The sequence below is a fragment of the Ixodes scapularis genome, unplaced genomic scaffold, assembly GCF_016920785.2.
Source record: "Ixodes scapularis isolate PalLabHiFi unplaced genomic scaffold, ASM1692078v2 PGA_scaffold13__105_contigs__length_92229423, whole genome shotgun sequence".
In the NCBI taxonomy this organism is placed as follows: Eukaryota; Metazoa; Arthropoda; class Arachnida; order Ixodida; family Ixodidae; genus Ixodes; species Ixodes scapularis.
The window spans coordinates 62,480,464-62,496,055 of NW_024609839.1; the positions used below are offsets into that span (position 1 = coordinate 62,480,464).

The 15,592-nt window shown below is 45.9% G+C and overlaps 1 protein-coding gene across 5 annotated transcripts in view; it reads right to left on the reverse strand.

Moving 5' to 3' along the window:
- LOC8035585 (cGMP-dependent 3',5'-cyclic phosphodiesterase) overlaps nt 1-13,474 on the reverse strand; it is a 31,275-nt gene extending 17,801 nt beyond the window's left edge. Inside the window, exons 1-18 of one of the 5 annotated variants that reach the window (XM_029967574.4) lie at nt 13,343-13,359; nt 11,396-11,442; nt 10,099-10,163; nt 9,954-10,006; nt 9,790-9,864; nt 8,764-8,805; nt 7,902-7,970; nt 6,700-6,833; nt 6,006-6,117; nt 5,790-5,829; nt 4,539-4,602; nt 3,904-3,988; nt 3,259-3,319; nt 3,016-3,097; nt 2,872-2,906; nt 2,487-2,599; nt 771-848; nt 211-333 (exon numbers count right to left, since the gene is read on the reverse strand). In XM_029967574.4, coding sequence (XP_029823434.1) covers nt 211-333; nt 771-848; nt 2,487-2,599; nt 2,872-2,906; nt 3,016-3,097; nt 3,259-3,319; nt 3,904-3,988; nt 4,539-4,602; nt 5,790-5,829; nt 6,006-6,117; nt 6,700-6,833; nt 7,902-7,970; nt 8,764-8,805; nt 9,790-9,864; nt 9,954-10,006; nt 10,099-10,163; nt 11,396-11,412 — 1,248 coding nt within the window. In that variant the 5' untranslated portion in view covers nt 11,413-11,442; nt 13,343-13,359. Of the gene's footprint in view, nt 1-210; nt 334-770; nt 849-2,486; nt 2,600-2,871; nt 2,907-3,015; nt 3,098-3,258; nt 3,320-3,903; nt 3,989-4,538; nt 4,603-5,789; nt 5,830-6,005; nt 6,118-6,699; nt 6,834-7,901; nt 7,971-8,763; nt 8,806-9,789; nt 9,865-9,953; nt 10,007-10,098; nt 10,164-11,395; nt 11,443-11,806; nt 11,937-13,342 lie in introns of those variants that run through there. The other 4 variants (XM_029967578.4, XM_029967567.4, XM_029967583.4 and 1 more) reach the window with 4 other exon arrangements.
- Nucleotides 13,475-15,592: the final 2,118 nt, after the last annotated feature.

Genomic DNA, 15,592 nt, shown 5'->3' on the forward strand with positions numbered 1-15,592 from the left:
CCAGAACAATTCACAATTCTGGTAGGATCCGTCCGACACAGAAAGAGCGACTGCCAAACAAGCATGCAGGCATAGCGACTGTCAAAGTGACAGTGAAGCGAAAATGGCGTAGTTTTAGGATTTTGACAGATAGTCGAGGTATTTGAGGGAACAAGCTTCCAAATTCTAACGTAAAATGGCCGTCCGTTGCCTCGTAGGACGACTACTAACCACGAGAGTAGTCCGGTCAGGAATCACGCGCGGCGTGAAGGAGAACTTTGCAAAGTCGGCGCTGAACGACAATGGACTGGGCACCTCCTTGTTCAGTAACTGCTTCACATCTTCATTCGACACCTGTGGAGAAATGAAGAAATAAAGAGAGAAATGCCACGTCTTGGCGCGCTATTGAAAAACTGCCCTAAAGCATACCTCCTCCTGACCTCGTGTTAAAACGTGAATGCACCCCATCAGTGCCGTGCCAACCTCCAGATAATTTCATGTCAGTTTAGTACATATAGAAACCACATTCACAGCAGTTTAATGCCTAGATGATGAAGTACTGCTTGACATCATAACACGAGAATAATGCCATTTCTACAACATGCTCCCTGCAAGCTTATTTTCTATCCTGTACAGGGGCTCCAAGAGTTTGGTCGCCACTCTGTCGTCGATCTTGTGCTGGTCTCTTAATTTTGACATCACTTTGAGCTGATCTCCCGCCATTTCGAGCCAATTTCCTTACTATCTCACGCAGACATAAATGTCACACTCATTATACAAAAGCCACTCACCAGCATGTGGTACATCATGAGTTCGTTCGAGAGCTTGCTTCTGTGCTGTGCATCCCTGACCTTCTTCCACATCAGAGACTGGAAAAAAAAAAGGAACACACATACTTCATCGGGGGCAATGGTAGATAATATACGAAAGCTATAAACCTATGTTTACACAAGACATGCGTTCTGTACAAATCAGATGCACACTGGCAGTATAAGTGGCATATCAATAGAAACATTGGTTAATTTAGCAAGTGGAGTCATCATCAGCCAATCAGATAATGTCAGCTGCTGCTATACTACAAAACATATTGTTCACTAAAGTTTATAGACCCCCCGGTTAGGACGGACAAGTAAAGCTCCTTGTTTCGAGCATCAATTGAAGAACGGTGCCAGGAATCAGCAATGTCGATGTTCAGATGACAATAAATAAAGAATTATGGTACTACAACAGAATGATCAAGACAGCAAAACGAAGCAGTGGTAGGCATGCACTGCTGGTGAGGTATTTTTAAGGTTGGTGTCGTACATGTACAGCGATGATTACACATGTGAAAGTGACCACGTAAATGTAAAACTGCACGCACTGAAGAAGGCGTTGCTATTTGGTATGTCTCTGGCGAACCACTAACGTTACATTTGCACGGTGTGTCGCTCTGCTGAGCTATTTGTAGTTTCCAAATTAGATGCTGCGTGCACGTGATGGCCGCTTTGCACACTGGCAGCTGTGGCGGCAGTGCCAACGGGAGAAGCTCTTTAAAGTACCTCAGTTAGAAATCTGAAGCCGCTGGAATGTCGTGAAAGCGAACCTACCAAAATGAAACAGGATGGAAGAGACGTGACAATGTTTTGCCCCTTAAATACTTTTATTTAATGCTTCTAAACCAAAACAGCTTGCAAGCACTGTATGTGCTCCCACTAGGTAATAAAAAGAAACTGTGCACTGAACCTTTTTCTAAGGGCCCGTTCACACTCTTGCAACCGAGTACGACCGAGAGAGACGAGATCAGTTAAAACTTCTTAATATTTCTTAAGACGAGGGAACACACTGGCATTCTGGCGCCATCTATGCGGTGACCCTGGAACTTCATTTTACAAGAGCAAAGGTTTCGTGGGATTTCCGGGGTCAAATGTGCATAATGCCTATAAGAAAGGCGTGTTTATAACGTTGACAAAAGTTTTTCGAGCCAAGAAAGAAAGGATAATGCGCGAAAGAAATAGAAAACATGCCGGACCACCAAGTTTACACTGCTACCCAATAGATGGTGCCAGTGTGTCCTCTCGTTGTAAGAGGTTTTAAGGAACCCAGTTTTAAGAGGTCGCAAGAGTGCGACTTTATACTATTCCTTCGATAACAAAACCCAACCACTGGGAAACATCTTTTGCGAAAGAAACTAGACCATCAAAATATTATGAAACCCCATAGTAAAGATTATCGCTAAAAAGGGTTCCTCTCCTCAGCTAAAAAGAGATGGTCATGTCTCATAATACAGACCCTGTATAAATTAACACTCCGCTACATAGACAATTTTAAAGGGAAAATAGGCTAAATACGTGAATTTTTTTCTCGTTATCTTTGACAACACATATCACCGAAGCTAGGGGGATGAAGGCGTCCAAATCAATGAGAAAACGACTGCATTTCAGGGGCGGCACGCAAATGAGGAAACCCCTCGAAGTCTTTGTACAGGTGTACCTGCGAGCTCGGGTAACGGACGACCAGGTACTCACATGCATAATGCTGATGCCGCAGTATATGGAAAAGGCCTTGGCGATTTCCTCATCGAAGAAGGAGAAGTGCTTGCCATTGATCTTGTTGCACAGCTCGGCCACTCCAATAACGGCTGCACAAGATGACAACGAAAAAGAGACAACATTTAGCGTAGACCATGTACGTGGACAGGAGCACTGAACGCGTCGGCGGCTTGCTCGGAGCCTTAGACGCTGACCTTCTCCGAGTTCGTTAAAAAGTGAACAACTCAAGAAATCGTCACTTGGTACCTACCGTTGCCGGCATCTGAATGCGCAACCCACAAATTACCGTCGCTTTTCATTTTTGTTTTTCGTCCGACGGCACGCGAATGGAACGCAAAGTGCACCAAGCGTGTCAACCTACCAGATTCATCTTTGATGGGGAAGCACAGAATGTTTCTGCAAGAACGTTTAGAACATTAGAGAGGAGTCGTGCACACTCGCCGGATGTGCGCCCGAACCTAGAGAACGAGCAAGAGCTGGGGAAACAATGCCGCCAGCAAATTACCTCGTCTTGAAGCCGGTGGTTTCGTCCATCTTCCGATAGAAGAGGGGATGTGCGTAGGCGTCGTTGATGTTCAACAGTTCACCTGAAGGAACTCTGCGTTAGGTTTCGCCAATCCTTAGCTACACGGCAACATGGTTGTAAAATAAGGCCAACAAGCTATCCTCCAAGATGTAGCAGTCTTAAACTGCGACGATTCTTCCCGTGAAAAAATATTGACCATAAAACTTGAGAAAAGCATGGTACCTGAAGTTGCCACGTAACCAGCGATGCCCTGATTGGCCGGAATCCGAACTTCCGTCATAGCCTGCGAGCCAATTGAAAGTGAACACTGAAGAGGGCCACACACAATGTCACCTAAAAACCAAACTGCCAAATGTGCCACAGGTTTTTTGAAGTGACCATGAAACAGAGTTTGGGAATGGGATGAGTGCATACTGGAACATGAAATTTGTTAATGAAACACTTTGTTTCTGCCTCATAAATCTGGAAATGAAATGGCAGTCCATTCAACAATTTGTGTGGGCATTTCTGCTTTTTTACCTCTGAACAGCAAATCAAACAAACAATGCAATAAGAGGTAGGAGCCCACGCTGGATGAAGTTTTTGGCTGGTTCATTTTGCTTCCACAAAAACCGGAGCCAACTACACAAAACCGAAGCACTTGTTCCAGATTCACCGTCCATCAGTTTTATTCTGAGCACTATTCAGCCAGACTCTGAAAATCACCTTACGACCTAGAGCAGCCCAAGGAGTTCGGAACAAATTGCAAAAAATTTATAATGAAAAAACTAATTTAAAAAGACATGTTTCCAAACTCGTGTCTGCTGGTTACAAATAAGTGCTCTTCTCGTATGCCAACGGAAACGAAAACGTTGCTAAGAAACTAACCTCCGTTCCGTCCTCGGCCAAGTTGCCGTCAAACACTTTGGCAACTAGTTCGTTTTGGTCCTTGTCCAGCAGGAATAATGAGCACCTGTACGAAAAAAGGGGCAGAAAAAAATGCCTCAGAGACCCGTGTCACTTGTCATTTTAGGTTAGACATTGATGACTAACCCGCAGAGTTATGCAACAACAAGCAATCTCCCCTAAAAAAACAACACAATTGTGTTGTGTGCTTGTTTAGACAATGGGAAACTGTAGAGCAATTTAGCCATCACAGTTCCGCCGCTAACCCGGGACCTTTAACATGCATCCGGCAGTAGTGATACGTCACAGCACGCCAGTAAAATACTCATCCAGATCGATTGAACCCAGAATTCCTGGGTTCTGGTTTCTGCAGAGTCAGCCTTTTGCTCCACGTGTTCCAAGCTGCGGCGTGTCAACACGGTATCACAGCACGCCAGTACAATACTCATCCAGATCGATTGAACCCAGGATTCCTGGGTTCTAGTTTCTGCAGAGTCGGCTTTTGCTCCACGCGTTCCGGGCTGCGGCGCGTCAACACGCTCAACCAACGGTCCTCTCGAATCTCACCAAACGAAAAGACAAAAAAACCGAAGAAAGCAAAAAGAAAGGATCCTCACCTCTCTGCTTTCGTGAGGTTGCGCGCGTCTGCCATGATCTCCTGCAGGAGCAACGTCACATCGTCTGCAAGGACGCGGTTCGAGAGGTCACGTCAGAATGCCAAGGCGCCACGATACGGAGGGTTAAACGTCGCTCCGAGCACCCCCCCCCCCCCCCCCCCTCACTGCTCCGAATCCAACATTCCCAAAACATTACGCAGCATCAAAACTATCTTGACGCCGATGCCCAACGCTTCCAAAGACGCCGACCAACTGCTCCCTCTATCTTGCAGCCCGACAAAACCGACGCATTCGCTGGGGTAAAGGGTGATTCGCAACTTGCCTTGAGTCTGACGGAGTGCGAGGGTTGCCATGGCAACAGCTGCGTCGGCGTCAACAAAGCCGGTTTTTATCCCGTTTTGTTGGAGCCGGCGCAGCTGTTGCCAAGGCAATCTTCGCAGCCGGTCGGACTCAATTTAATTGTGTGAATCGCCTTCAGAAGCGACGCAAGTTTCACCAGACTTGCAGTACGAGAACTGCCAAACCCGTCCCTTAAAATTTACAATGCAAGACACGGTGCAAGACAGTTTAAAGAGTAACAGCGGGAAAGAGGAGAAGTGATAGTGACTAACACAAGTACCGACTTAGACCCAATACAAATTCCGAATGAGAAAAAAGTAAGCGAGAAAAAAACCACAGGAAAAACTAGATGTGCACTGTTCTTCACTATGTCTTCCCTTTACGAGCTAAACCAGTATACCAATGAACACACTGTAAACAACTCAAACTTCGCGAGGAATAAATCTTCGTGAATTTTGCGACACGAAAGATGTTGCGAAAAATTAGTGTTGCGAATATATCACCTCATGCGGAGGAATACAGAGCTTACCAGACCTATACTCCGTGTCACTAGTTGCGTGCAGTACAAGTGAAGGCAACGCCAGGCAAGGGGAGAGAAACATCCTCTCTAATGTTCCTAGTGCTCTCCCTTTCTCCACCTACCATCCATCGCCCTTCTCTCTTGTCCCACCTTCCTAGTGCTGGCCCTTTCTCTCTTCAGCTGGCATTGCCTTCACCTGCACTGCACACAACTAGTGACACGGAGTATAATTGCGAAATATTTCCAAAGTCCACACTTCGCGAAATGTCGTGCTCGCGAAAATAAGGTAGTTGACAGTATTACTTTGCCCTCCCCTTATAAAGCAAAAAAAAATCACGTGCCACTCCTTTTTCCGTTTTCATATGACCAGCGACAATGCAAAGGTTCCTCACCTAAATGCGTGAAGAGGTTCTTCGCCACCAGCAGCAACGACTGCAGAAAGAAAAAGAAAACCGGGAAATGCACATTCAGTTTCGTCGCTTCCAGTCCAAAGCCGCCGAAGCAAGGCCGAAAACCGGCCAAGCTCGTCAAACGACGGCCACACAAAGGGGACAACGCCCACGAGCAGGTGTCGGAGCGTGACAGGCGTCGGAGAAGGGGGACAATACCTGGCACTCTTCCCTGAGCCGCCGCTCCTCCTCGTAAGCCGTCGACTTAAGCAGGCAGGGAGTGATGCACTGAAAACATTCGCGCAGCGCCGCCTCGTCGCGCCGCGTGAACCTGAGCGGAACAAGGAAAGCGGGCACTCAGTCGCGGTTCGAGAGGAACTTGCATGATTTCAGACAGTTAAGTTGCACGACTTGTGAAACCTACAAACTTGCATCAGTTGTACCTTGCTACCTCAAACTCCGACGCCACAGTGTTCGTTTGGGCAGAACCCACAAACTCACGTCGGCAATACGTTGTTTCCTCTAACTTGAAACCCCCCAGCGGTGGATTGAGTGAAACTTGCGTAATTTTAGACAGCCAAGTCGCGTGAGCCAAGTCACCAAATTCACGAACTCACACCTGCTGTACTTCACTTCCCCAACCTTGAACTTCTCAGCTTTTGTTCGAGCAGAACTCGCATAATATTAAAGAACTTACATCTGTGGTATTATGGGAACCACGAAGTCCATGAACCCACGTGACCTATAAACTCGCGAAACCCATGAACTCGTGAAACTCGTGAGCTCATGACACCTGTGAACTCTCATCAGCGGTACCAGATGATTCTCCCAAACTCAAATTGCTCTCCCAAATTCCCAGTCTCCGAGCACCACTAGAAGGGAGGAGTAAGGGTGAAGTGGAAAGCTTGCTCACTCTTTGCCATTGGCCTTGTTCACCACGCAGGGAAGCATGACGACCCGGTCGGTGAACCTTGGGTGGTGCACCGGGACACACAAGAGTGAGTGGAGGGCAGACCCAATCAGTCGACTAACCTCCTCTCGATGGTCCTGCATCGGATTGAGAGAAGCCAGCGAGGAAGTTTATTCACCGCCTTAACCGCTTTTGTGACGATGTTTCATATTGTTTGGTCTAGGTCTCGCACTCCACATGAGTCACTAGGATTATTTCTTCACATGCCCACATGTAAACTCAAACTTCACTCCTTTGCCCTGGTACTTCCCTCTCCCCTATTCCCCATTCCCCTAGCAATGAACTTCCCTAGCTAATCCCTAGAGTCCCCCCTACGCATCTTGTTGTGACCTCATGCCACCTAGACCCTCACAACGCGACGCTGCACTAAGTTTTAAGCGGGAAAGCCGAGCAGGGCGACGGTTCGATTGATGTGGTCGCCATAGTGGCGAAACAAAAACAAAATAGACCCTTTCCGGAATTCAGTCTGGCCACTTTGATCACTATCATCGTTTAAAAAATGGCATATGTGCTATACTAATGGCAGCCTTTTGTTTACTGATGAAGGAAGAAGTTGAAGATGTTCCTAAGCAGATGATTCGAGGCCTATAGATTCTAGATGTTAGCGCGACGTGAAGGAGGAATTGGATGCAAGAGCTGCGAAGCGTTTACTCCGAACTCGAGCCTAGTCAATATGTTAGCAGCACACACTCGGCTTGAAAGCCCCTTGCTGTACAGAACTTTATCAAGGCGTTTATGTTGGTTGGTGCTTCGTTCTGACTGGCTGCATATTTTTTGCCATCGAAACTGAGAGAGATTGAAAAAGAAATGTACAGTGAAGTGCACATTCTCGTTTACTGTTAACTTGCGAAAGTGGCGGTGCCCCATAAAACACTGCAGACCACAGGTTCATTGTCGCCATTAGTACGGTAAAAGTTAAACTGCCATTTGAGTCGCCAGATGGCACTGAATTCCGGAAAGGGTCTGTTATGCGCCAGTAGAACTCTGTTTTGGAATACGATTTAAAGATGACTTTTGCGGATTTCGTGCGGAACATTGCGGACCCGATTAGAACTGTGCAAGGTCGCCAGCACCCTGTTATGAACGTCAAGGCGCATTTTCCTTTTGGCTTAAGCACGCTTTTTAGGAAGGGACGACGGACGTACATGATGGATGTCTTCGAGACTGAGAGGGCGCTTGTCGGATATGGCGTAGCTGAAGCTGTTGCCCAAAGCCTGTGACGAGAAACAAAATGAGGATGATTACCCTGAGCCACTTCGGCCTTACTGTGCGTAACCTCACACCAGAAAATCATGCACATGTGAGCTTTGTTGTGTACCGAATGAAATCAACATGCTACAATGGGACCCTTTCAAAAAACAATTCTTCCTCTGTTTACACGTTTGAGGTTGTTTTCAAAACCCTTCCATTTCCTTGCTCTTTTGTTACCGGGATTGAAAATGAACTGGAAATTACATTTTAGAAAAAGATGTTCAATTGTTGGTTCACTAACAATTTTACTCAAAAGAAAATATCAAAAGCTAAGGACGACGTGAAAGTTCAGAAAATATAATATACTCTTCTAAATCAGTCGTGAAAAAAAAAAAAAAAAATTCTGTCAAACCCTACAATTTGAAACCTTGCTGGCTAACAGTACTTATAGTATGCTGTGACATAAAAAGATGGAGAAGCTCCTTCCAAAAAGCTCTCTGCTCACTACAATTGGTGGCAGGTGCAGACGCAGGTATTTCTGCCTGCAACAGACGACAGCTGCAATTTCGCGATGTAATTCAGCTTTGTAGTTAACTTCAGATCGCCATACTTCCCTTTATTGCCAGATGAATGTTTTCCGAAAGCCGCCTGGCCGAGTTGCGACGCCAGTTAACGCGCATAAGTTTGAAGTCGCACCCACAGCAATTGTAATGCAATTAATCATTCCCATCATTTAACATATGCAAATATCAAAGCCTTCAACAAACAATGAAGTGGAGAAAATTTATCTCCAGCGTAGCACCTTGTGACACTCACCGAAAACTTGGCCGGTTCTTCTAGTATCCGATCACCTATCACCTGAAAAGGCAGATCCAGCAAACCAAAACGGAAGTTTAGGAAACCTTCCAGAGGACCCAAGCCAGGAGGTGTCCAAGGGCACCGTCTTATTAGACAACAAACACCGCCGAAAAGCTTGGGAAAACAGAACACTCGAGATTGCAACCAAGAAAAAGGCACACACGCACGGAGTCTGCAGCTCAGTGTTTCCGCCGTTATCTACCGATATGCTCGACAACAAGTGCGAACACATTCTCCCGAACGACGGTTTCTCGCTAATGAGAGCTGATGAGGAGAGTTCCACATTTTACTTTCTGTCTTACGGTGGTTTTCAAGCACGAACTGGTGCAGCACTCCTTCCGTGTTAACCACGGTACTCAAACCGTTTTCGCAGCGACCTTTAGGGGAGTAAACAATGTGCAACTTCAGCGATTTTTTTGGTAACGAGAATTACCGCAACCGGAGTTGGGGTTTCTGTTGTTAATCATCGTCTGTCTGAAAAACAGACTGCAATATGCGCAGACAGAAATTGTGAAAAGAAAATTACGAGAGGGTGTTGAGGTAACTACTTACAACCATGTACATGGAGTTTTGACGCTTTCTTGAACTACACCAAAGCGGTTTGATGCAACGAATGCTCCGTAATGCGATGCACCACAAAAGACGACTTTAGAGGACGACGCTTAGGCGCACAAACTAGAAACTCGAAAGCAGGCTGTATGCCTCTGCGACCACACCCCATCACACTCTTACAGCATGAAAATGATTGTACAAACACCATATGCAAAACAGTGAGTGTCACGTATGTGCAGCAAGGCAATCGTTATGCAGACTCCACCGTAGGCGCAAGCACAACTGGAAGGCATCGCCCATTCAGTTTGAATCGAAGCTCGTAGCAACCCCAATGCAAGAAGCGGACGACGACGGGCAGAGGACAGAAGCGTGCGTCGGGAATGAGTCACTGGGGGTTAATAAGACTTCAAGGATAGCGCGGGCGACACCTACCTTACAAATCAGCTCGTCCTGTTCCTCGGACACAAGGAGTATAAAGGCATGTTCGCTCTGTGTGGTCCTTTGCAGCTGTAAACCCGCCAGAAAACAAATTTTCCTTCAAAAACCGCTCGTCATTGGGATGCACTTGTTTCGAATGTGCAGGCAGTGGTACTTACATACTCGACCACTTTAACCTGAATGTCAGTTGAGAGGGGGTCGTATAGGCTAGCTGTGGGGGAAAAGGGAAAAACGAAAGGACGGTGTGTGAGCCGGGAGCTTGACGTGTGCACGTTTAGACTGCGAGCGTTCCGAACAACGTACCACATAACTGAAATAGGCTTTGGAGGTCCGACTGCATTCCTTTGAAGTTGGGCCAGCGTTGTTTTCTAACGGAAAGAAAAAGAGGTTGCGCCAAGTTAAATACACGGCGCTCGCGAGCGAAGTCGGTGGATTAATTGTAGTGTACGACTTGGGGGCATGATATTAGAGAATTTCAAGAGCTGGCACGGTAGAAGAGATGTCTTAAAGAACTTAATTACAAAATACCTTATCTACAGGTAAAAAACCACTGAAAACACCGAGACGAACAGGAGACCGTCTCGTCAGACTTTCACGAAATCAAATAAGAGGGCCAGTATGCGACAAATACGCTAAATAAAAAGGCGTTTGTCGAATGCTCTGTGCACTCAGGCAGACGACGGCACACCATGGTTGAACGGCATGCAGTTCACAAAGACAGATGTTAGTTAATTTAGGGAGAGAGAGTAATTAAGTTTTAGTTCCAGTAGTCTTACTTTTTTCGCAGAATTCTAGGTTTTCGCAGAAGCCACGCAGACAAAAAAGTAGGACAGAATTGGGGAGGGGAAGAGAGGGGGGGAGAGAAGAAAGAGTGAGTTACAAAGCGGTGTTGAGAGGGACATTTGCAGAAAAAGCGGCAAAGACAATGGCACGCACTAGCAAGCACACACACACACGAAGTGCAAGCATGCAGGTGAGGACATAGACCGACTGGACACATAAAGGCGCTTTTAGAACGGGCACTTATTCGACCACCTCGAGCTCAGCTCGCTAATTTGCGCTAACCGAATTAGACTGCGACAAAGTTGAGCCCAAGGGACAGCTGCAAAACTTGAGACGTTGATCGAAACGGTTTGCTTGGAGGGTGCCTAGGACAAGTGGTGCATTGCTTTGTTTCTTTTCTTGCTTTGCTGCAAACAAAATGCTAAGATATGATGGGTCAAGCACAAGCAGTGTGGGGCTAATTTTAAACGTGCTAAGAAAAAAAAAAAATTATTGTCGGGAATTTAGGAGGGACCGGCACAAAATCGACAGTCACGGAAACTACAGCTCCAATTCTGAGAAGGAAAAGTATGTGATATATCCCTGTAATGCTGGTGTGAGTAGTAACACAATTTCAGACAAGTGAAAGTGAAAAAAAATAAAGAAAAAAAAAGGGGGGCGTTTTCTTTCAATACACGGCACAAACGTTGCATGTAGAGCACTACGAAACGATCGAAGGACAATAACAGAAACAGGTGTTAAGAAACTACGAAGACAGGAAATCGTGCAAATTTAGTAAAAATAAACAACGCAAATGGCGCGTGCTAAACTAACTTACCCAAATATGGAGCCCATTTAATTGCAATTGTTTATTGGACCGCATCACTTTGGAAGAAATAAACGAGTTCGTATCAGTTCGGGGGGGTCTCCTCAAACAGGGGAGAGAAAAGCAACAAAAAACACGTTTCTTTTTTCCCGTCAAGCTCGAACTGCCTACAACAAACGACCGCTAAGCGCATGCACTTTTGCCTAGTTCCGGAAAAGTTAGTGGAAAGCAACCGGTAGCATGCATTCCCTTTATGCCTATGACTTGCTCTAGTTTTTATCGGTAACTCGAGATAATAATTTGAGCTGTACGTGCGTTGGCTGGTCAGTAGGCTTAGGCGAACACGGTCAACTTGGGCATTGGTCCCACTAGTTGGGGCGGCATTAGGTCTAGTCCGACGGAAGATACCCGGTCCCTTTTTACCGAGAGAGCAGGCGACATGACGAGCACCGTTTAAGGTCAGTAACACAATGAAAATAAACAGAACGACCGACACCGGCAGCACCCGACTCCGCGGCGCCCGACCGTGGCAGAACGGCGGCAGATTAAATAAACATTAAAAAATAAAAATAAAATAAAGAAAGAAAACGACTTAGTGCAGAGAGCAACCGCTTGAGGCGCTCTTCGGTTCCGGTTTCGATTTTGGCTCGTTTCTTTTTCGTTTTTTTTTTTTTTTATTGATCTGCTTTCATAGCGGAAGCGCTTCGACGTCCACGCAACCATCACGCGTAATGGTATGCGCCAATTTTTTTCGTCCTGTAATCATGTATTTATGTAAATTAGGCAGTTATAATAGCACCAGTAGAGTGGTAACAGCGCACTTTCCCGAACGATCTTGCTCAATTAAAATGGGAGCGGAGTAACCTCTTCGAAGGGGCCGATGAGTTGTAGAGGGGGAATTTTGTCCGAGAAACCTACGGTGTTAGAAGTCCAAAAGCGCATACAAATAATAAATAAAAAAAATGCAAAGAGAAAAGATAAGCGAGTTGACAGATGCGCCCATCTTTCATTTTAGTTGGCGGCAGCAAAACTCAAATTGCAGGCCTCGCTGGCCTTGCGGGTCAGACAGAGAGGCGACATACACGGCGGCATCCTTTTTAGTAGCGCAGACTGAGGGAGCTCTCCCTGACGTCAGGGCGTCACGTGTCGACGACACAGAGTCCGTGTTACTGAACTTGGCGTGATAATGCGCGTGAATGCATTTCCTGCATGTGCGCCAACATCCGTTTGGCGGAAAATTAGACGGAGATGCATTCTTTTGCGCAGCAAACTGGAGCGCCGTCATTTTATCCGGCGCCAAGTTGCGCAAGGCACCTGTGTGTCTTATATTCGAAACACAATGCCGCCTCCCGAACGCTCTGGGCATTTCATCACAGTTTCATGAAAGGGACCGAACTCCACGGCAGGCTGCATCTCCGATGACTGGAAGACTTTCATAGGAACGATCGAATTTATTATTCAAGACGTCGCGCAGCGACGCGGAGATATTTCGTCTTGTGATATCAGGTCGAAGTCATAGGTCCAGAATAATTTATCCTCCCCCCCCCCCCTTCTTTTTTTTTTTCCCCCCTTCTGTTTGCTAGTTTTGAAATGTCGTCTGCCAGTGACATCACCTCGACGTCTGCGAACAGGCTCCACGAGATACCAAAAGAAATCATTTTCAAACGAAAATGAGTGAACCGAGGACGATCCAAACAGAGAGACCAAAGATTTACGTTTAGAAGGAAGACGCAGCGGAGACAAAAACACGAGACAGCAAAAAAGTCATAAAAGAAACAGGATAGGGGGGAAAGCGCACGCACACCGCCAAACAAAAAAGCAGACGACGACAGGTTTGAAATAGCAGACGACACTTTGCAGACGGGAGCCGGAAAAGCGAAAGATGGCTCTACATCTTTGCCACAAAGCGCAGGGCTTGGAAAGTCAGAGATGGTCTAAAAACATGCCAGGAAGACTCACAAGTACGCGTAAAATGCCTTGCAGTAGAGTAGCTTGCCGGGGTATCCCATGTTGCTTGAATGAAACGCACTTCGACTCTGACTCCCAACGGGAAAGATAGCGTCGGCTCTTTTTTTTTCTCTCTCGGAGGCAGACTCCAAGGCGCCGGTGACGCGTACGGGGGTGTGTTCATAACCGCCTCAGAACCGCGCAGCCGCTATGACGTAGCTATGACGTTGCTGAGAGTAGCTCCAGATTGACTCTTTCGTCATGCGAACGAGTGAGCGCAATTCTATGGAAGCTGACGTCACAGACAATTTTCTGCAGCGAGAAGCTCCGCTGATTCAGCCTTGGGGTTGGGTGACAGATAAACGAGCGCAGTTTACTCTCCCCGTCCACTCCCGCGGTTGCCTCAGCATCATCGCTGGCAATCGTTCCTCGTCATAAGGTTTGCCCTTTCCCTCGCCAACGTTCTTTCACGTGCTGGAGATTGCTCCTAACGTCGCCGGATGCCGCCACCATAGCTTTCAGTGTTCCATCGAAGCAGTTAGGCATGAGAAGCGCAAGTCCGTCTGGTTCTTTTGCAGGTGCAGTGTTGACGTCAGAACGCCAAGTTCTGATTGGCTCTGATGGAAGGGACAGACCTCAAAGCATCTTGTCTTGAGGTCTACCCACTACCTTTCAATCAGTGCCATTGAGAGCTCGGCGTTCTAACGCCAGCAGAAGCACTGCAAAAGAAGCAGACGAACTTGCGTTCCGTATAGGTTCTTTAAAAGCTTAAAGGTGTAATCTTTAAACGATTAAAATGCGTGCTTTGAACGAGCCAGTGGCTGCGAAATAGCTGAAATTATATTTATTGTACAGTGAGTCTTCAGAGTAAAGTGGTGTATCTAGCACGTATTTTTCAAGACATCTAGATAGATTATCCTGCGGTTGCTACTGACTACTTGGTCGCATAAAATACTGAGCCGGCAAATATAGTAATGATTAAAAAATATATGACCGGGTACACCAGCATATGTATGGAACATATTTAGATGTTAATAAAACTTTAAAAAATAAAACTAAAGAATAAATCGCAAACTCGAATGCAAAGCTTTTCAATTGTGGGAAGGAAGATAATAAATTTTTCAACGTACGTCCAAATATCCATAAATATATATATATATATATATAGCGAGAGAGAGAGAGAGAGAGATTGCAAGGAAAATAAAAATAAGAGAACACAGTATGAATTTTTGTCGTGATCTGAATACCGTAAAGATTACAGCTTTGACGCTGTTACGTACACGCTATTACATGACGGGTAAGTCGGAATATTAATTGCAGAAATTTTGAAAAATAGGACGACACTCCTCAGTGCCGCGTGGACTTGTTGTTCTTGGTCACTTTAGGATTTGTTTCTCAAGCTGCGTATCCGTGTTCGAACACAGAGCTTCGCCAGCACCTCTTGAGAAGATAATACTACAAACCCAAATATCACAACCCTTCAACATCAAAGAAGAGAAAAGAGGCTAAGTGTTCCTTTCATCTTCCGGACCGCTCTTGCGAGGGCAGGGAACGTCAGCGACGGCTGACAATGATGATTAATGAGCAAACTAAGGGTCAGCGCCTAGAGCCATAGAAGACATCATTATAAATTATTCATCGATGCTGGCGACATCGAGAGTTTTTCCGTACTCATATTTTGTCAAACTAACTTATAAAGAATTAAAAAAAAAAAAAAATAAAGAGAGAGAGAGAGAGAGAGAATGAAAGATGGAAGCCTCACGGCGCACTGAAAATTCGCGACACCAAACTGCTAGTCTATTACAGCTTTTCAGCGCTTATCATGCGGGCAAAAAGGACTGTCACTAGGCTACGGCCGGATGCGCGGCTTCTGATATTTTGCAGAAGAGAACTACCGCTCTTGCTCAAAACGCATTCCACGAGGCAGTATAGACAAAGATGGCGGCATAAAAAAAAAAGAAAAAAAAGAAAGGTTATTCAAATATAACTATATAAAACAAATCCGGCTTTTTGCGACACGATACTAATTTTCCCTTCCTTCGTTGAATTAAGATATATGTCGATGTATCTTAGATTAGATTCACGCTATTGTTTCGAGCCGAACACGTTTCAAGAGCCAAAAATCGTCGCTTCTTTGTTTGACAACTGTATTTTTTCGAGAACTACTTCGCGCAGCGCACAAATAATGCGACAAAAGTCCCGCTCTTTTTTTTTTTTTTTTTTCATGATGTGCACAACGCGTATATAAGTCCGAGCGCAGCC